Source organism: Orbicella faveolata, unplaced genomic scaffold (assembly GCF_042242905.1).
Source record: "Orbicella faveolata isolate gen_17 unplaced genomic scaffold, um_ofav_v1 contig_1, whole genome shotgun sequence".
Lineage (NCBI taxonomy): Eukaryota > Metazoa > Cnidaria > Anthozoa > Scleractinia > Merulinidae > Orbicella > Orbicella faveolata.
In genome coordinates, this window is record NW_028301536.1 from 20,587,699 (window position 1) to 20,610,000 (window position 22,302).

Below are 22,302 nucleotides of genomic sequence, written 5' to 3' on the forward strand. Positions count from 1 at the left end.
TTATTTACTTTGGCAAAATACTCTTAAACCTGAAAACAAATTACTAATCTTTCATCGCTTAACTTTGATCTTGTTTAAACATAAGCGAAAATTCCTAAACGTGTATCAGTTTGGACTTAGAGTTTCAAGCGACTTGTGTTCTTCTGGTGAAGTTTGTGGGAGGTCAGTCGGCAGGAGGTTTGGTCGGCAAGTCAGATCGATGATTTTTTGCGTTGGATTCTCTTCTTGGCATCCATGGAAATAACTAAACATGACTTGTACTTTAGCGCTCCTATTTTCCTTGTCCCTGCAAAGGAAATTTCTAGATACAGTGCTTGGAACACGCATCTTAAATTTTACTATTTTGGCATTAATCTTTTCGCGCATTACTTACGGCTCTGAAAGCTAATAAAAATTCCAATTCAAATGGTGTGGTATTATGACGTAGTTGAGTGAAACCGAGGAGGCATGGGGAGCAAACTCTCACCTCTCTCATTATGCCAACTCCACTTGAGAGCAAACGGCCATATCATTAAAGTAGTCAAGTATCGTCATCAAAGATGGCGGAGCAAATAAACAAGCCAGGATTTTAAAGTTGGAATATTCATGAGAAACTGAAGAAACACTTCAACTCAGAGAAGAGTGAAAACGACCCGACAAGCAGGGACAAGATCGGCTAGATTTTTTTTTTTAATTTTTTTTTTTAACACAATAAAAACGCCAATAGAGACGAAGATACAGTTTTGTGTGTTGTCGTTTGTACCAGCAGTCCATCATAACTAACCAGGTAAACACTTGTGTCCATGACTAAGTCCTGATATACAGTGTGATCTGTCACGCAACTTGTCCCGCAATCTTCTCGAAAACGGCGTGAGAAGTTAATGAAACATCGAGCCGTGTAACACAACGCGCAACGGACAAAACGTTTGCAAAACAAGTCGCTTCAACGGTTACAGAAAGTAGAACTAAGTTCCAACTTTCTCCAGCCGCTGTAGCAACTGTTTCGCATAAATTGTCTCTTACACGGTATGATAAACAACCCAATGTCTCATACAACGCACTTGTCACGTCGCCATCGAAAACATTAAGAGATTAGTTGCGTAAGAGATTACACTGAATAAGAGGACCACAAACCAAGTTCTGCTTTTAAGAAAACCACTACTTAAAAAATGCCTGCCATAAAACTCTTCTATCGCGTTTTCGCCGTATTTGCGAGTTGCAGACTATACTTAGTTGCTCAAGAAGTCGACTTAAAAATAAGTTGGCCCTTCCCTATTCACACTTTGCGTAATTGTCAAAGAACGTTTTTACATACGCGTGACGCAAGTCTTTGCATTTCACGGTATAATTTGGTTACAGAAATCTATACAATTCACGGGCGTAAAAATACGTAACATCGTAAACTCCAATTAGGCTGTCCTAATTTATTAGAGGCACGAGCGATTGAAAATCCCCTCGAATTTGCGAGATATGAACCTGTCACTAACTGTAGCTCTGAAAATCTGCGATAAAATTTCAGCATGTAAAAGAAAATGCTAATTTTTAAAAAACGCGCGGAACGCCACAACGACTTTTTTGCCCGATGTTGACGTCAAAAGCGTTGGTCCCGAAAAAAAATTTATCCGGAAAAGCCATTTTCCAACCTGAGCAACTCAGTACATTTTCTGCCTCACAAATACAGCAATGAAATGAGGTATTAAACACAAAGACGCACTATAAACAGGATTACAAAGAAAACGACTGGATAATTTAAGGCAACTTCAAATTGTGATAGTAAATTTCCAAATAATTTTAAGAATTTTGCAATATTTCAAGACAATTAATTTTGTAAAATATGAATTGAAGATTAAAATAGTATCCAAGTTTGGAGACGGCTACATCCTCAAGGAAATTAAATGCACGTTTTAACTTTCTTTGAAATTGTAAATTTTCAAATAATTTTAAGAAGCGTCAAGTATTTCGAGAAAATCTTTTAACATGAATTACAAATTAAATTGTATCCAAGTTTAGAGACGGCTAAATCCTCAAGAAAATTAAGTGCCTTTTTAAATTGTTCCTCCGTAAGAGTAAATTTATGACAAAGAATTTTGCAACATTTCAAGAGAATCTGTAAATATGACTTCGAGATTATATTCACTATCGAAATGTAGAGACAGCTATATCCTAAAATTGTGCGTCTTTGTGGTTCTGAGAGCTTTATAACATACATTGCATTTCATCAGTGATTTCCTTGTACCCTCATATCACTAACTTTACAATGGCCCATATTGTTTTGTCAAGAGACTTCACTTAAAACACAACCCAGATGGGGAGTAATTAATTTCATGGATTTTCCGCGAGTTCTGGACCATAAAACAACCAAGACTTCATAGCATAATTTCAAAGGGATTAATACATAGAACAGTTCATTGACATTTATTTTGTACTTATCACTTCAGCAAAAGTTCAAACAAAGTTATGAGAGAAGAAAAGGAATAAAATATCCGAATCACACAGCGAAATCCCAATTTTGATTTCTAAATTCATCAATAATGCATTGTAGTAAATCTGCATACTCAAAGTAATGAGAGTTTGGCAGAAATGCAAATTAAATCTTTTTGAAAACTCGCAAGTCGTTTTTGAACTCCATAAAAAACCAACGATAAAACCACTGAATAGCAAAGTGGAATCACCATTTTCATTTTCTACTGATCAATAATTCGTCTTGATAAAGCCTTATTGTGAAAGTAATTGGAATTCAGTAGAAATCGAAACTAAATCTCTTTGATTGAGGTGATACACAATTGACATTTTGGAACTTGAAAACACTCGTCTCCCTGCCCTGCAGGACTTTTGAATACCAAAGTGCAGTTACTATTATTTTTTTTTACCTCATCAACAATTAATTTTGACACATGCACATTGCACTTAACTGGTGATTAAAAGATTGAAAAAAGCAAAATATTTCAAATTTTGTCATTGCCAGTCATCATATTTTCCAAGTATTTTGCAGATTTGGGTAACTTGCAAAATGTATTGTTTTCAAACTCATGCTGAAGGGATAAGTGTTAATAAATAAACTGAATGGTGAAGTCATATTTCTACCAATGGGCCACTGTACAGTAACTACAAATACCACAGACATGCATAGCCAAACAGAGGTCAACTGAAAATTAACAGACATCGCAAACAATGACATGCATTCTAAATAAATTTGTTGAAAGTGGATAACACTTCAGAAAAGAATGTGAATAATAATGTGAATAAACATAAACAAAGAATTCTTCAAAAAAATTACAGACAAGCCATAGAATTTGTAAAACAGCTTTTCAGAGAGTAATAATATTAGTTACTCAATAATTTTACTCTAGTTGTCAACTGTTACAACCACTGTTAAAATCAATCAGTCCTTAAAATGTTTTGATAAGGAGTCTTCAATTTAGCAGTTACTCAATTATCAATTTGCCAAATTATGTTCACTTATCTTCTCCTTCCCGCCAATTTCAAGTCGAACGGAATGACGTCACATAAACACGGCCTGGCTGCCAAGTACAGTTTCAAAATGGTGGCCTCTGAAGTCCCTTCTTTCGAGACAAATTTCTTCACGATAGCAGGCACTTCAAAGGCTGAAACTTTGGTGAAAGGAAAAACCTGAATGTTTACTTGCTACAGGCGAATACAAAAAAGTAAGCTGTTTGGAGAGACCTTTTTTAAGTTGAAAAAATCCCTCGACTTCTGATGCTGAGATTCATTTTTCACTAGCTGGAAAGGAAAATTTTGGAAAAAAAAAATCTTTACAATTGGACTGCAGAAATATTTTAAAATATACACGCACATGTAGAAGAATGAATGAAATGATAAGTCATCTACATTCAGAGGCGTTCTCACTCTCCTGAAAAATTACTGTATTTCCTCAGTTGGCCCCTTCCCTCTGTAAAGAGTCCAACCTGCCCATTTATTTTTACTTGTTGTTCAGTACCCCTATCAGGGATAAAAGCAGAATTATACCCTCCAGCCCCACCTAGCCCCCTGCCCCCCTAAAAATATTCTCACCATCTCTGTGTCAAAGATTTATCGACCCATCCATGGAATTCCTTCTTGACAACCTGCCTTACAGTATACTGATCTGCAACCCTTCAACTATAAGAAATTGAAGTTTTGTAGTTTTTTTTTTCTGAAGGCAAGAAAGCATACAATGTACATACCCCCAGGTGTACTTTGTTACATGTACCTATGAACTGGCAAGATTGCCACGTTGTAGTATGCTTCTTCCCTCTCCCTTATTACACCTATGCCAATCTATTTTTGATTTTTATGATCTAAATGGCATGGTGTTGTCTAGAATGTGAAACCAATCAGGAGTACATGTACGCGTATTTCTCACATCATCACAGAACAATCTCTTCCACTGATCCTCGGGCCCATCTGTATAAGGACAACAACCCAACCCCTGCCGCGGTACAATTTTTCAACAACGATGAAAAATTGCAGTTTGCTTGAAGTTTCTGGAAGGGGAGAAGGAAGGGGGAGGGGGTGTTAAATGGTGAATTTTACTCAGAATTTCTCTTCAACTCCTTCTATCCAGTATCCCTTATAATTAGCCCCAATCTCTTTCTTTTTCCAGTTTTGATCCATATGGTGGGTGATCATATTACAGTGTAGCAGTGAAACAGCAGCTCAGCACTCTTTCAGCCATTAATTTCCAACCCCTTCCACTTGAGGTCAAAAAGGACAGAATTTCCCGGTGGTGTCAACGATAAATTTATACAGATCATCTGATTGTTTTGTATAATCCCAGAACTTTAAATTGGTTGATTATATCAAGTCTCCATTCTAATAAGGAAGTCTTTTCAAATCTCCTTTTCAACCTACAAATTGCATTTTTGATATTTGATATTACTATTAAGCCCGCTTCCCCTTCTCACATACATGTACAGTATGGGCAAAAATCAGGAAGTCTGACAAGGGTTTCAAAGAGGAAATACAGTAAAAACATAAGATATAACCAAACGAAATGTTATCCACTTTAACACTACATATAATTTACTTACTGAGCCAATGAAAGCATTTTAAATTATTTACATGTCTGTGGTATTTCAAAATTAAAAGCAGAACTTAGTTTATATCAAGGAATGCAATGATCAACTCAAAACTAATCCTTAACCTGGGGAACCCCATGAAATAATAGTGAATCATGACAAGGTTGGAGAGTGAGGGGGGTGGGGATTGAGGAATACATTACAGTATGTCCCATTCTGAGGTGCCCAAAGGAACAACTGTCAAGTTGCCAACCACAAAGAAAAAGAGTGGAAAAGTATCATTAAGTAGTTGTTTGTCTAGTGTAAAAGCACTGATCCTTTGAGAACCTGTCAAGCCATTACCAAAAGGTAGTAATCAGTGACTGATCAGTTATGGTCTGATTCAACTGGTTTACTTTTGGTGAAGTTTGTGTTGAGGCTAGTTGAACAACATCATGTGAGTTCTGTTGAGGTCAAGAAATACTGTAGTGACTTCTGTAGGGGTGAGTAGTTATTGGTATAAGTTGAGTAGTGTCGGTTCTTAGTTTGGTGGTCACTTGTTGAAAGTGTGTTTTACTATAGGTTTTAATTTGAATGGAGTTAGTTCAGTAGTTTGGTCTAGTTTTTTTTTTTCAAAGGTACAGTTCCAAAGGGAACCTTCCCATTTCCTCCATTTATTCCCTGAACTTTCCCTGATTTTGAAAAACGAAAATTTCCCTGACTATCTTGGATCCTATAATAACAGTACATTAATTAAAAAAGGAAAAAAAGGTGGTGCATTTTAATTCTTTTTCTGCTGTAGAATTTGATGACTTGGGTACCCTGTAGGGATGTCCTTGGGGGATTCCCCTGAAGGAACCAGGCTAAGTTTTGATTTGATCATTGCATAAGAACACAAGTGTTAACCTGGTCCTGGACTGCAAAAAGAAAAAAAAAAAAAAAAATCATCATTCTAGAATAAGCTAGTGGATAGTATCCTCCTCCTGTCTTGTCCTCGGGTATTTTGTCTTCAGCTGTTCAAATCAAGAAATAAAAAATTTTAGATAACTGTACAAATGTTTATGGTGTAGTGGCATAACACCAGGGGCCCGTTTCTCGAAATCCCTAGAATCTTTTCGGGCCCGAAAAGCCATTTTTAGTTAATCAGTATTTAAAGACAGAGAGGTGTGAATAAAACAGCTTGGTAGTCAAAAGGTTTGAGATTTTGCTACAGCTTTTCGGGTGCGAAAACATTTTCAGGACCTTCGAGAAGCGGGCCCCAGGTGAAATGGTCCCCAGATTAAGAAGCCTTCCCAAAGTCCTTGAGTTATGATCTCGAACACAGCACTTTACTCAAACAGTAACTTACTTCACCAAGGATTATAAATGGATACCAGCAACCTACAGTGGAACCCCCTTAATCAGTCACCAAATGGGCCATGAAAATTTGGCCATATTAATGGATTGACCGTATTAATGGGTTAGGGTCAAATTTCATGATATTAATATCACAATTAAACTTCTGAAACACTGTTCTTTTATAAACATCTGGAATGCAGATAGAATTTTTAAAAAATTGAAACTTCAATCAGTTCATGCAATATTTAGATTGGAAAGATGAACATAACCCTCACCTGGACGATCACACTACAAAAACTACTGATAATCCTACGTTTAAACCATTTAATACTATATAACTGGCTGATTGGCTGTTTAAAACAGGGTAAGATTGTAAAGGAATATACAGATTGGGATTTCAAAGTGTGGCAGTTGGCTGAATTAAAGGGCTGGCCGCATTTACAGACGGTTTTCTATGAGAAAAACGTATGCCAATTGGGCATTTTGCTAGCACAAAAAAAAGTGTCATAATAACCACATGACCATAAGGTGGGGTGCCACTGTACTAGACTACCATAACAAAATGGCGATAACCACAGGATTAAGACTAATTTGAGTTCTGTGTGAGATTTATTAAGCATGTACATTATAGATGTAGCCACTATAACCTATGAAAGTAGCATTTAAATTTCATGGCTGTTAACAAATGCAGAAAGTAGTGACATCCCATAAGTAAAGCCCTGGCCAAATGGACCCGCAAGAAGAGGCAAACTCAAAACTTGGGTCTACTTGCGACTTTGTTTGGCCAGGCCCTGGCTGCACTTGCATTGACCTGCGATGACTTGCGCTCACTATGCTCAAGATCAAATTTGCATACAAGTCAATGCAATTTTTCACAGTTGGGCTACCCACTGTAGTCAGCTACATGTATCACATGAGATCACTGATGGAAAATAAATATACAGCACTTGACAATTAATAAATACAATATGACAGATTATTAATTGTTTAAAGTGAGGTGCCAGCATTTTAATCCTTTATCTCTTTGGTTACATTTATTTCTCTGTAAAGTTCTGGCATCAACTGATTTGTGAAATGTGTTGCAATTTACCCTCCCACAAGTGAAAATTTTTCAGTGTTAATAAATGAAATGAATGCATTTTGTTGTTATCAAGGGTTACATTAACATTTACAGCAGGAGGGCAACTGGTTTTCACAGGCAGGCAAATTTCTTTTAACTGAACTTCTTCAGAAGAAAACCTTTTCTGTATATGGTCAGACCAGGCTGGCAAAATCATCCTCACAGCTGGTCAATTTGCCTGCTGCCCGGCACTTAATGAAACCCCTGATTTATTATTAAGGGGCAGTGTCATAGTCTGTGCATATGTGAAATCTTGAATATTGTTACAGAATTCTGTGTTCAATACACCATTTGAAAGCTCAGTGAATGCAGATTCTTAAGATAATGAAGATACATGCAATGGGTGCAGATTCCAGAAAATATCCATGCCCTTCCATCTTCATCTAAACCCCCTTCTTGACTTTGGAAATTCAACAATGCTTAGGAATTTAGTAATCATTCAACTGCCCCCTTCCCTGCAGAAGTTTTTACCTTTTCTTTACAACTGATTTGAAAGGCCCTCTCTAACTTCCAGACACCTAATATTATACCCAAATTCACCATTTGACTCTCTCTCTCCTTTTCTAACCTGAAAGTCAACTACATGACCCATAGCCTGCAGAACAGGCAGATTAGCAGGGCAGAGAGCTAAACGCGATACAAGTGCACGGAGTGCAACCACGAGCGCAAAGCGCAAGGCAAAAAAAATCCACCTGTAGTCACACCATTGTTTATGCTCTACTGCCCCCTTGAAATGAATGGCATGAAAGAATGAAAATCTATTGGCATAAAAACAAGTCTCAAGTAAACAATTTACACATGTATACATGATGCAAAAACAGTCAACAGATGTGAACATCTACATTTAGCTAAATTTAAATCATGTGGTACCAGAATGAACAAAGGAGGTATAAACCTAAACATCAAGCCCAGGAGATGAAAAGCTTGAACAGATTCAGGATGCAAGAAACATAACTTTGACAACACAGAATGGATCTCTAAGATTCTAGAAGTAACACTACAGCAGTCACTACAGCAGCCTCTAACAACCGGGCCCGGCATCACAATATAGAATGCAAGTAATCAACATGATCACTGACTTGTCCCTCCAGAGAGAACAATTAAACAGAGATACAACATACATTTCTGCAACAGAAATGGAGCAAGACAAACCGCACATTATAACTTGACACATGGCAAGTTACAGAGGTGTCAAACTCTACAAAGCGATAGATAACAGCTGAAACCAAGCAGAGCTCTGACCTCTAACAGTCCAGGGGCTCTACCCAACTTTTAAAAAAGTCCTTTTGATAAAAAAACTACCCTTCAGAAACAAATGAGGAGCAAAATAAAAGGTAGAGAGGCTGGAATTTATAAGAGAATGCAAAAGAGAATGCTTGGGGGCACCTTTCGCTTTCTGCCCTGCTAATCCTCCTGTACTGCAGGCTACACGACCTGTTAAGAATGGCTGACTGTTAGGATCGAGAAACGCTGATCAACGACCCATTTGGCAAATCGCTCATATTTTGCCCAAAGATACCCTTAGGTGACCTAATTCTAAAAATCATATTATAAGGTTCCAGCGAATTTTTATTTTTCAGAAATTCGCGAAAATTTGAAAGCGCGGTCAAACTGCGGTTTTTCGTGTAATAAAATGACCGAAATAAGGTGCGAGGACGAAGCGCTGCTAAAGTCTTAAAATAAATTAAATTGACTTGAAACTTCACACAAATGTGGAACAACCACTCTAATTTATTCCTCGTTTTAAACTAATCTCAGATATGTTGATATAGTGGTTTTCCAAACCATTTTAAAAACACCTATGAAGCGTGTGAAAAATAACGGCAAAATATAGGTCATGTTTAACAGCATAAAAATGCATCTGGTACCTCACTTTCCGATTATTTTACTTTACAGCCTTAAAATATCATTATTAGACATATACCATGCCAAGTTTCATGCTCGAACTCGCAGTATTTCCCTTTGAGAAAAACGAAAATCTATGTCAATGTGTTGGGCGCAAATGACACAACAATTATACACGAACAATAGACAAATCAGTTTCAACGGCGAAAGTAAAAGGTTATCATTAATCAATCAATTCAATCAATTAAGCAACTCACTGCTATCAGTAGAAATATAATGTCCTCATAATGTCCAATACATAAAAACTGTTTTTAGACGTTTTCGATCTTTGTTTAATTTCCCGTCCGCCGTCATGTCTAGTTTGTCATCGCGTGTATTTCCTTAATGTAAACAACACTGTGAATGGTTCTCATAACAAACGCACAGAGGTTTCCTGGAACCTCGATGTTTTCGGTTCACCAAAACGCTTTAAGTTCGTTAAGACACAATAATGGGTCAACTTGGAATGCTGTTTAGCATTAAGGACGTTAAAGGACTGTAAATTAATCGAGTTGAAATATCTTGAGGCAAATCAAAATCGCGCCCTTATTCTAATTGCTAAACGTAACAGCCGATCTCCGTTCAAGTTCAAGAAGTCGAGAGGTTAATTCGGCAATGTATCACCGGTACAACAACAAAATCAAACCGAGGTCATCAAAAGTGTAAGTTTAAAAGTGTAGTGGCAAGTTCGAAATAAATTTCGCCTATATGAATTGGAAACAAGAAGTGAAACGGTCTGACCCGAAACAAATAAACGAAATATTAATACGACTAATTTAATCCGAAAATGTTACAGAAAACATACCTAAGAGCCGTCGATTCCCGTCAATACCACTCCACATTGTCTTAAAGAGGCCAAGCTTTCTGTTGTAAGAATCAGGGGCCTCTGACATGAATCTGTTTTTATTACATCGGCAACCATGCTGCGTGGCTGATATTCGAGACTCAGTAAAAGTTGTCACACAACCGTACGAGCAGCCCAGTCACGCTTTCACTGCTTTCGCGCAAATGTTCAACATTTCGCAATTACAAGTTTAAAGTAGTGACAGTAGATTGAAATGCGCTTTTCAAAGCTGTCCTATCCAGGAGCAATTATTTCTTGTTCTTGAATGGCTTTTAGTTGTAGCTACAGTCGGGGAGGGGGGGGGGGGGGGTTACTCCCGGAAATTTCGAATATCTGTATGCCGTGGAAGATTAAGTGGTCTCTAGCTCTTAACGCCAACACTGAAACACCAGATGATTCTCGAAGTATCACAGGGATCACTAAGCAAAATAATTTTGAGTTTAGCTCCGCTGCGTCAGATACCTGTTGGCGCGCATATTGCATTGACCGTGGACAGGTGGAAAAACAGTTAAATCGGAAAAGCCTGTTGCACATTGTAATTCAGCGTTGTCCAACACGCAATCGGTCTGGTTGTAATGCTAATCGTATTTGATAGAATGTCAAGTTTTCTTTCGACACATACTCACGTACTGGGGTGGTGACATACTACTAGATGGGCGTGGCCGGGAGCCACGAGTCAAGTCAGTCAACTCGCAAAGCTCAACCGAGAAGAGTGATAGTGAACCACTGGTGGAAGGACTGCAGATTGTCCCTCCGCGTTACCCTAATAGGCCTCTGTGTTATTCTAATGAACTGATGCTGTTACAATGATACTATTTAGCTTGATGAACATGCTAATGGTAAAGGTTTTCTTTTGCAGTATAAAAGAATCATTAATAAGTAGTTCTTTGTGAAAAACTATTTTAAGGAAAGTAAGCTGTTCGCGAGATCTATGTTTTCAGATGTTCTAGAGTGATTAGTTTGTTAAGGCACTGTTGCGCTGCGCCTGCGCGCAGTGTCGGAAAAAAGTACGTTAGATCATCTATTTCTAAGTTGATAAAGGCAAATTAATCGCTGCAGCGAATTTGGAAAGGGTGATGATTCCAACCTCGTTCCCAGAGTCTCTCATCTTACCACCCTCTCGTTCCCAAATTCGGCCGTTAGTTTTTCCTCCAAAGGATCTCCCTCCTCTACTCCCTCTCTACAAAAATTTGACGATCCTTACCCCCCCCCCGGCAAGAGATGTTTGCTCAATACCGAAGAAGTCAAACATCGATAGTTCCTAAGAATACTTACGGCAAGTGCAGTTGTTAGTAAAATACTTCACAAGCGCTGAGTATGGAGCTATTCCGCGCACGAATGGGAGAGGTATATCTAATCCTATGTCTTCGCACCCGCACCGTAGCATAGGCAGTTTCACGTTCTTTAGGCCACCCTCCATCGCCAAGGCACAGGGGTCTTGCTGGTCGTATACCAAAGGATGCTGGAGCTGAACTATTTCTACAACTTCCTTTACCTGACTAAAATTGCTCTCCTCTTCAGATACCTGAACATGCATCTCATTAGGATCACTTTGGCGCAGAGCGTCACTGTGAGAGAAAAACTAGCACCTGAAAAAGACGAATATTATAAGGGTCCCGGGCTCTGCGCATCTCCCGCGCCACCATTTCGGCGTCAAGCTTTCGGCCTGTCGTTTGACCAACGCGGGATTTTGCCATGAGATACGATTGCTGCTTGTCATTGACTGCCCTGAGAGCCCAACCCCTTTTAAAGCAACAAGGACTTCTTGGTGACCTACTGTGGCTTTGAGTTAAGCGCCAACGCTTGCTCCAAGCAGGGTTTGTAGCACATTTTGGCTAAGTCCATAAGGGAATGTCTCTCCAGGGACTAAGTACATTTCTCCAGTGACAAGTGCCTCTCTAAAGTAGACAGCCTATGAAAGACACGAATGCAGCTGCCTTGAAGGCATTAATACACCCTGTCGTGCATGGTTACTATCCATGGAAACATCAGCAGACGCTTCCTCGGTCACACCCGTTGATACTGGCACTGATGTTGAGGTCGCAGTGTTCGTACCTCTTTACAAAATGACCTGAAGTCTCCTTCAGAGAACAAGGCTTCCAGCAGAAATAAACAAAGAGCGATGTCTGACTAAATTGCAAAAGAAATCCCTGACCATTAGCATGTTCACAAAGCTAAATAGTATCATTGTAACAGCATCAGTTCATTAGAATAACACAGAGGCCTATTAGGGTAAAGCGTAGGGACAATCTGCAGTCCTTCCACCAGTGGTTCACTATCACTCTTCTCGGTTGAGCTTTGCGAGTTGACTGACTTGACTCGTGGCTCCCGGCCACGCCCATCTAGTAGTATGTCACCACCCCAGTACGTGAGTATGTGTCGAAAGAAAACTTGACATTCTATCAAATACGATTAGCATTACAACCAGACCGATTGCGTGTTGGACAACGCTGAATTACAATGTGCAACAGGCTTTTCCGATTTAACTGTTTTTCCACCTGTCCACGGTCAATGCAATATGCGCGCCAACAGGTATCTGACGCAGCGGAGCTAAACTCAAAATTATTTTGCTTAGTGATCCCTGTGATACTTCGAGAATCATCTGGTGTTTCAGTGTTGGCGTTAAGAGCTAGAGACCACTTAATCTTCCACGGCATACAGATATTCGAAATTTCCGGGAGTAACCCCCCCCCCCCCCCTCCCCGACTGTAGCTACAACTAAAAGCCATTCAAGAACAAGAAATAATTGCTCCTGGATAGGACAGCTTTGAAAAGCGCATTTCAATCTACTGTCACTACTTTAAACTTGTAATTGCGAAATGTTGAACATTTGCGCGAAAGCAGTGAAAGCGTGACTGGGCTGCTCGTACGGTTGTGTGACAACTTTTACTGAGTCTCGAATATCAGCCACGCAGCATGGTTGCCGATGTAATAAAAACAGATTCATGTCAGAGGCCCCTGATTCTTACAACAGAAAGCTTGGCCTCTTTAAGGCAATGTGGAGTGGTATTGACGGGAATCGACGGCTCTTAGGTATGTTTTCTGTAACATTTTCGGATTAAATTAGTCGTATTAATATTTCGTTTATTTGTTTCGGGTCAGACCGTTTCACTTCTTGTTTCCAATTCATATAGGCGAAATTTATTTCGAACTTGCCACTACACTTTTAAACTTACACTTTTGATGACCTCGGTTTGATTTTGTTGTTGTACCGGTGATACATTGCCGAATTAACCTCTCGACTTCTTGAACTTGAACGGAGATCGGCTGTTACGTTTAGCAATTAGAATAAGGGCGCGATTTTGATTTGCCTCAAGATATTTCAACTCGATTAATTTACAGTCCTTTAACGTCCTTAATGCTAAACAGCATTCCAAGTTGACCCATTATTGTGTCTTAACGAACTTAAAGCGTTTTGGTGAACCGAAAACATCGAGGTTCCAGGAAACCTCTGTGCGTTTGTTATGAGAACCATTCACAGTGTTGTTTACATTAAGGAAATACACGCGATGACAAACTAGACATGACGGCGGACGGGAAATTAAACAAAGATCGAAAACGTCTAAAAACAGTTTTTATGTATTGGACATTATGAGGACATTATATTTCTACTGATAGCAGTGAGTTGCTTAATTGATTGAATTGATTGATTAATGATAACCTTTTACTTTCGCCGTTGAAACTGATTTGTCTATTGTTCGTGTATAATTGTTGTGTCATTTGCGCCCAACACATTGACATAGATTTTCGTTTTTCTCAAAGGGAAATACTGCGAGTTCGAGCATGAAACTTGGCATGGTATATGTCTAATAATGATATTTTAAGGCTGTAAAGTAAAATAATCGGAAAGTGAGGTACCAGATGCATTTTTATGCTGTTAAACATGACCTATATTTTGCCGTTATTTTTCACACGCTTCATAGGTGTTTTTAAAATGGTTTGGAAAACCACTATATCAACATATCTGAGATTAGTTTAAAACGAGGAATAAATTAGAGTGGTTGTTCCACATTTGTGTGAAGTTTCAAGTCAATTTAATTTATTTTAAGACTTTAGCAGCGCTTCGTCCTCGCACCTTATTTCGGTCATTTTATTACACGAAAAACCGCAGTTTGACCGCGCTTTCAAATTTTCGCGAATTTCTGAAAAATAAAAATTCGCTGGAACCTTATAATATGATTTTTAGAATTAGGTCACCTAAGGGTATCTTTGGGCAAAATATGAGCGATTTGCCAAATGGGTCGTTGACCGGCGTTTCTCGATCCTAACAGTCAGCCATTCTTAAAGTACATGTACTTTGTCAAATATCTTTGCATAAGGGGAATTCCTGGGAAACACTAACTAGTTAGACAATCTGAGATAGTGCACAGTGCAACTGATAGCTCTGGTAAGCTTGTCCCACAAGTATTCACCCCGATTCTGCTCACTACCAGTTTGTATTTTAAACAGACAGAAACCATGATAAGACATAAATCTCAGCAGCGATTGTTTCATGCTTGTATTTTCATCAAGGTCCAAAATTAACTTACATTTACTGTTAACAACTTTGGATGCATACATAAGTACACAATAAAGTTGACAACCATTTGGCAGGAAGTGGGACTAAGGTTGTTGGGTGCTCCCTGGCAAATCTAAGGGTGGCAGCAACACACCCTGTAAATAGGTAAACGATAATAAGGGTGGTAGCAACACACCCCGCAGGTGATGGATGAGCCAACAAGTGTGGCACATGCCACGCCTGGAAATAAGGGATGAGCCAACGAGTGTGGCGCATGCCACACCTGGATAGATATAAGCCTGAGGTGGGGTCAGGGTCCCACCCGGCCTGCTAAGTGCAAAGCTAAGTGGAAGGTGTGCACCTAAATTAATTCCCAAATACTACCTAAAAGAAAATAACTAATACTATTATGTTAAATGAGTACAACGTCCTTCCTGAGGGTTCCAGACGGACTGTGTTCCTGCAGCAGCATTGGTTAACAGGCCTGGTACGTTCTGCAGAATAGACGAGGGAGTCCGGATGTAAAGAGCAAAGCAATTGCTGGACCATCTACCAAGAGTCTGATTGAGCCATGGAGGTAAGCCAGCCTGGGCTGCTGTTGTAGCTGCCCCGATTCGAAAGCTGTGGGAGGCATAGAGTTCTGTTGGAAGGTGTAGGCGTTTGACAAGAAGACAAAGTGGTGAGGTGACTTGGGTTCTGGTGAGGTAGAGGCCAGACTGGAATGTGTAGACGGGGCCATCCAAATTGAAGGGATGATGAGCCATGTATTTTCTAATCGCACAAACTGCGCAGATGGAGTGGCCTGATGGGGCAATCAGGAGGGAGCAACCTTGGCGATAAGGGTCTGTTTTGGAGGACTTCAGGTGTAGACTTAAGGAGCCATCAGAGTTAAAGGATATGCCGCTCAGGTGTGACAGTGCATTGAAGTGAGAGGTGGATGGTGAAGTAAACTCACTTGAACGTAGGAAACCAAAGAAGGCTAATGTGAAGGCAGACCATAACATGAATTTGTCACGCGGAAGGATGTCAGGTGCTTGTGCCAGCTCAGCCTTGAGTTTCCAAAGGAGGGACATGGTGATGGGAAGGTGGCATCTGGAGGAAAGGCCCACACTGCATTTGATGCCCCGCAGAAGTAGATAGAGTAATGGGGCGTCCTGGAATGGGTCAGGGAGGTTTTCTCAATGTGAAAGAAACGAATGCTGGCCATGTACAACTTGACAGTTGTGTAAGAAACTTGGTCAGCCAAGTAGGCAGCAAAATAACGCAGTGTAGGTTCTGTAGCTGGAAAACTCTGCCATTGCCAAGAGGTGCAAAAAGTGATGTACCTCCGCATGCCAGCCGAGTAAGTGCGATGAGTGGAGTCAGCAATGGCTTGAAACTGGAGGAACAATAGACAACGTTCCAGAGGGTCCTGGCTGATGAAGGGATAGGTGTTGGCGTTAGGCCTGCTGCTGGGGCGAGCTGATGGAACCGCACCATCTGCAAACTGGATAAAGAGTCCGCAATTAAGTTATCAGAACCAGCAATATGCGAGACTAGGATTGTGAAATGGTGAGTAGCACCACTGAAAAAGGTGCATGATGTGCATGAGGTGCATGATGTCGGGGTCTAGGGAAGTGCCAGAAGCCCAGATATCAACCACTGCCTGATTGTCACAGTGAAAGAGGATTTTCTTTCCCGACCACGAATGACTCCACAAGAGGCGGGCGAGAGCAATAGGATAGAGCTCCTTCCATTGGATAGAACGACCTTGAAGAGGAGATGGCCAAGTGTCAGCAATCCAATGACCAGAATAGTAAATACCATATCCAAGGGTCCCAGACGCATCTGTAAACAGGGCCAAGTCTGGGGATCTTGACCAGTATGGATCAGGAATAATCGTTCGTCCATTCCAAGTGGGAAGGAATCTTTGCCACCCTGGAGGCGATATCATGGCGAGCATCGAGACTCATGGTAATGTGATGGTGGGGGAGCCTAGCAGTTGTACTTAGGTCAATAAGAGGACGCACCAATATGCACCCAGCATGGATGACGCAACAAGCAAAGTTAAGTTTGCCCATGGGGGACAGCAACTCGTGCTTAAGGCACTTTTTACGAGACAACCAAGACCGAAGTTCAGCAAGAAGCTCCTTAAGTTTATCATCTGGTAAGGCAGTTTCCATATGAGTGACGTCAATCAAAATGCCAAGGGAAATCAGTGATGTGGTCAGTCCTTCCAGCTTCTCTGGAGCCAGAGGAATCCCGAGGTGTGAGGCCATGTGGATTATAGTATTGACGTTGTCAGCACAGGTCTTGGAGTTTGATGGCCCCACAGTGAAGTTATCATCTAGATAGTGCATGAGATCTGTAATCATGTAATTGTTTTTTAAGAATCCATTCGAAAGCATAGGCGAGACGGTTAAAAAGGTATGGAGAGGAGTGGAAGCCAAAGGGTAAATGAAGGTCGATGGAGTATTGGCCTTCCCAATGAATACCAATAAGTTCCCAGTCAGCGGGGTGAACTGGACAGAGGCGAAAGGCGTGTTTGAGATGAAGTTTAGCCATCAGAGCATTTTGGCTATGCCGGGAAACAAGAGCAAGAGCTTGATCAAAGGTGGCATAGTGTAATGTGTAGGTGTCCTTAGATGAGTAGTCATTCACAGAGGAGCCATGAGGGGAGAGAGATCCATGATGATGCGCCATGTTCCATCTTTCTTTGGTACTACCCCTAGTGGGGAGCATTGTAGATCTTGAATCGGACCGGCAGTGTGACCACAAGATACTTCTTTAGCCAGTGCATCAGAGACTGCTTGAGGATGGAGTGTAGCCGACTTAAGGTTAGGAGTGACTCTGCGGGCATGAGGACCGGTGTAACCCAGGCAGCATCCCCACTGAAGGTCATGGAGGAGATCTGAAGCAAACTTCTGGTTAGGATGGTTCTGTAGAGAGGTTAGGGATAACAATGGGGGCAGTAGGGGGGACTGAGCAAAGGTGGTGTGGAAGATGAATTAGACTGGTTTAGGACACTGGAAGCCTGGGTGATTTCCACCGCATTTGGGCTTATTACAGATGTGTTGGAACTGGTAATTAGGTCTCCGGCAGAGGCAATGGTTGAAGTTGCGGCAGATTGACCATCTTGCATTTGGCTGAGGCTGAAAGGCTTGCGAAGGCGGGTTGACAGTGCTTGCACTCGATTTAAGGGCCCATTAACCGATTTATGCGCGCACCCGTGCACGTTGCTAAGGAGGTGAAATTTCACTTCCGGTTACTTACGTCAGCCTGAGCACGGAAAATAAAAACAACTCAATAACTTCCAAATTTGCTAACATTTTAGATGTTTTTCTCTGTGTTTCACAAAATGCAAAGTAAAAAAAGTACAAGCAGAGACAAAATAAGAAGAAGACAGGCAAACAAGAGCAATAGAAGGTCAAAACTTACTGTGTGGCTTTGTTTGATCTTACCGAAGTGCGCTGATCGTGTAAATTGCGCACGCGCTGATAGGGTAACTTCCAATATATATCGGGCGCACTTCCGGTTTCTTTAAATGCTAATGGAAACGCGGTTTTTCATTAAATCCAGCCTTTTTCGACGGATTTCGATCAAAGCCAACGTTGGAAAGATAGCTATGCATTCCTTTTTCAAAATCATGCTTTTTTCAGAAATTTACGCATTTTTAAATATTTTGAAATTCTCTCAAAATCTGACCTTTTAGAAATAAAACAAAATCTATGCATAGCGTAATGAGGATTTAAATTAAAATATCAAATCAATGAAAAAAATCCCGATAAAGTAATTTGCCTGGGAGCCTTTGTGTTTTTTCAGTATTAGTCACATGACCATGGGCGTGGCCTGATGACGTCATTACTAGTGTTACTAATCATGAAAAAGTTAAAACACATGAAATAGCTCTGAAGTAACTAAAAATGATGAGGTTATATGAGAATAAATTTTCCTCAGCAACGGCTCGAAAAGATCGGTTAATGGGCCCTTAACGGGGTCAGGCATGGTCGAGGTAGAGGAGGCATTCGCAAAGGGTCCTCCTGCTGAGGGATGAAAGGGCTGGGTTGTTTTAGAATGTGAAGAACAGGCAACAGTGCGATGGCCATAGGAGTGGCATGTGATGCAAACAGGAAGAGACAGAAACCTTGATAAGACATAAATTTTAGCAGTGATTGTTTCATGCTTGTATTTTCATCAAGGTCCAAAATTAACTTACATTTACCGTTTGTTGCGACAGCCTTTAAATTTTACTCTGGTGGTCTATGTTGATTTTCATTCATTTAAATCCAATTCATAAGTTGAAGCAGCAAACGTGACAATTTCACTTTTCACCCCAACTTTGTAACTTGAAACTTTTGTTTTCCTTGCAAAGGTATGTATGAAACCCTTGTTTTCTCCAAAAAATAGGGGATGTGCTTATGGTTTTCACTACTGGGGGATAAATGGAAGAAAGTAATAAATATCTGATGAAGAAATGAAATAGATTTCAATGATTTTGTTTTACTCAAAACGCAAATTGCCTTTTCATTGATAAACAAGAACTAATTTAATTATCAAACAGTCACGGAATACCACTTTCTTATTCTGTTGCCACCTTTTACTGTTGACAATAAAACCATTCAGAATTAATACACCATGATATCAATTAAACTAAGAAGCGGTTCAACGAGAAGTATTGAAGGTAAACAACGCTTATTGGCCAAGATAAGCCCTATATCAGTGAACGAGTTTTCTCTACAGAGACTGACTAAATTAATTTGCACTTTCATCAAGTGCCACGGAGTCTGCAGCAATATTTGAGCACTTTCCTGGATTTACAATTTGACATGTTTTAATGCAACTAACTTGGGAGATTATTGGTCCTTGTTTCTTATAGAGACAACTGCTTCAGGGGCTACAATGATTTTACTTAATAAAGCTATCTATCTATCTAATTAAAGAAAGAAATGAATAGGCCGCTAAAGAGAAACTATCCCATTTCCCTTCGTAATTTGACCCTGACATATACATTACTGTAGTTTGAAAATAGCAGATGATATTTGCTGATACGAACTAGGCAGGGCTGTCATAAAGTTTTGATCCACCTGTAGCCTTGCTCTTCACACCCGTAGCAAACATGTTACTTTATGGGTGAATTGTATCAAAAACAGGCCAGTTCACCCGTAACATCAAGGGTCCATCAAACATACTCAGCCATAACAGGTGTTATGGGTTATGGCCCTTATTGACAGCCCCGCTAGGGGTAATTCCAAAAGACACACAAGTCACAGTACCTTTTTTTGCACAAAAATGGGAGAAATGGCACTACCTAAGAGACAACTGCCATCCTCGGTCATATCACACGACACATAACAAGCTGCATGGCTCTGGGGATGGAAATGACGTGTAATTTACCCCTAACAATTCAAGAATGCATGCGTCTTACATGTTGGGTTCTACCGCAAGGGAAAGCACTCAACATTTTTGTGTGATCTCGTACGAAATGTATCTTCCATGTAATGTATTTGTCAACATGAACGATAACTAAGCTGCACATGTGTTTAGAGCAAATTAGTTCTGTTCTAAAGAGAATGGTACCACAAGGAGAGCAAGAGGTTTTCTGAAACAAATATATACAGTTATGTAGCTTTGTGAAGTTATCACAGAAGTACCATAGGTGCAACATGTTTTACCAAGTGCTCACAAGTACCTGCCCCATCCAACCCAACCCCCCTTCCCGCAAGGCTAATTAATTAATTGAAATTAATTAATTAGACAAACATCAAAGTTTACACCTTTTTGCCATAGCGCCATAATGCCATAGTGCCTTATTGTAATAGTGCTTTAGCGACGTCCACCCCCAAACCATCCCAATAGTGCACTCTGCACTAAAAAGCAAGCCCAACCAACCAGCTCCAAACTTATTTACCAATTCTGACAGGGGTTATATGTCGGCAGTGAGAGACTGGTCCAAGTTTTCACTCACAATGCTTTCAAGACTGACAGCTGGACACAAAGCTTATGAAGGCTTACTCTTCTTTCACATATTCAACAAACACCTTTCCCTGATTGCAGTTGCCTCTTGTTCACACAGTGCAGCTAGTTTCCACTTGTTCCACTACTCATCACCATTTTGAATTTGTCAAACAAACTTGAAAAATGCAGCCTAAACTTTTTAAGTTGTAAACCAAACTTACCTCGTGCACAATTCATTACACTGTCCCCTTAAGTTTCATGGAAATCTTTCAAATCTACATATCCTTTAACATTGTTCAAATAGGAGGGATTTACTTAGAAACAAGTCAAATAGTTTTAGTTTGTTGTGATTTTAATTTAATACCTGTATCATTGTTTTAATGTTTCGGCCTTGCTGGCTTCACATGGTTTTTGGTACCCACGTATTCCTATATATTTTGGGACCCATGTACATGTTTCAATTTTTTTTTTCCGCGTATTACAGTATTTTTATGGTGGGCTTCTCTAAAAGGGGGTGGCTAGACACCCAATCCACCCCCCTAGATCCACCGCTGTTTAAGGGTCAGTACTTAAATAGGGTATCAAATTTTTGGTCAGGGCATTAATAGGGTAGGAAAAATCATGACAAAAAAAAATCGATTTTGCTCTTACGGTGACGCCCTATAGTTTCATGATTGCATGTGCGCATAGGACAACAGCTCAAGTAATCTGCACACACTCAAAGGAAAATGCTAATGTTTTTCAATTTTTATCACATCAATATGAGTACAAAAAGCAAAACTGACAGTGAATTTTCTCGTGTTTCCTTTGGTGAATTTGGCTCAGTTGTAACCACATACAATTCCTAAAAAATACCCTATTTTTGTTAAAATCTGTCAGAGCTAAACTAATATGTTTAGAAATTACAGGATATTGGAAAAACTGTTTGAACAACCTTGACTTTTTACCAATTCAAAATGTCAGGCAATATCATTTCCATGATGTGGCAAAGTATGAAAAAATTTCACCAAAGGAAAGTATAAATATTAAGGAGTTTAGGCCAAAATGAGGAATATATCTGCCTGTCATTAGATGAGATGTTGCCATGGTAGCGGCCTTAATCCAAAAATTGACAACCAAAAAATAAACCTTATTTTAACAGTACCCATACTGGTAAATCTCTACAGGGAAGACTTTAATAGAAACTAACTAAGTTTCCTCTTCTAACTTGCGCTTTATAGGAAGGGTGTTCATAAATATTCTAGGGAGCCACCTTAAATAGGATACGGGTTTTCGGAAGTGCCCCCACCCAATTTTTCTGGGAGTACCCCGTCCCCTGTAGGCATAGGGAGGGGATCTCAGGTGGTTTCACCTTGACTGATACAAATATGTACATTACAAGTAAAAGCATTTCAAACAAATTTCCAAAACATATAGCAGTTTACACATAAGCTTAATTGCCATGCGTTGTCTCATTCTAGATAAATTACTCTAAATAATTTTGTTATGATTAAACAAAGACAAATAATTCATCTGAGATAAAATTATTCACCAGATATAGCCATTCTATTTATTTGATCTTGTCTGCTGCGTGTGTGTGGGGAGGGGGGGCGAGGGCAGCACTCGCGAGAATACTGAACATACTGCCGGTGGGGGTTACACTCACGAAAATACACATATGGCGGGGGTGGGGGAGGGGGCATACATGATGATGTTTCATGCAGAACAA

The 22,302-nt window shown here is 40.0% G+C and overlaps 1 protein-coding gene and 1 long non-coding RNA gene across 2 annotated transcripts in view; both read right to left on the minus strand.

Moving 5' to 3' along the window:
• Positions 1–566: 566 nt before the first annotated feature.
• LOC149118360 (uncharacterized) overlaps positions 567–22,302 on the minus strand; it is a 22,099-nt gene continuing 363 nt past the window's right edge. The window contains exon 3 of the long non-coding RNA XR_016208828.1: positions 567–5,989. This is a non-coding gene — a long non-coding RNA (uncharacterized LOC149118360). The remainder of the gene's footprint in view (positions 5,990–22,302) is intronic.
• Positions 15,041–16,031, minus strand: LOC149118361 (uncharacterized). Its single transcript, XM_089294884.1, has one exon. It carries the CDS (start codon positions 15,731–15,733, stop codon positions 15,068–15,070), a length of 666 nt encoding a protein of 221 aa, XP_089151010.1. The 5' UTR covers positions 15,734–16,031; the 3' UTR covers positions 15,041–15,067.

Bases quoted from the DNA above. Each gene is read 5' to 3' on its own strand.
- LOC149118361 (XM_089294884.1), bottom strand. From the start codon at position 15,733: ATGTCCCTCCTTTGGAAACTCAAGGCTGAGCTGGCACAAGCACCTGAC.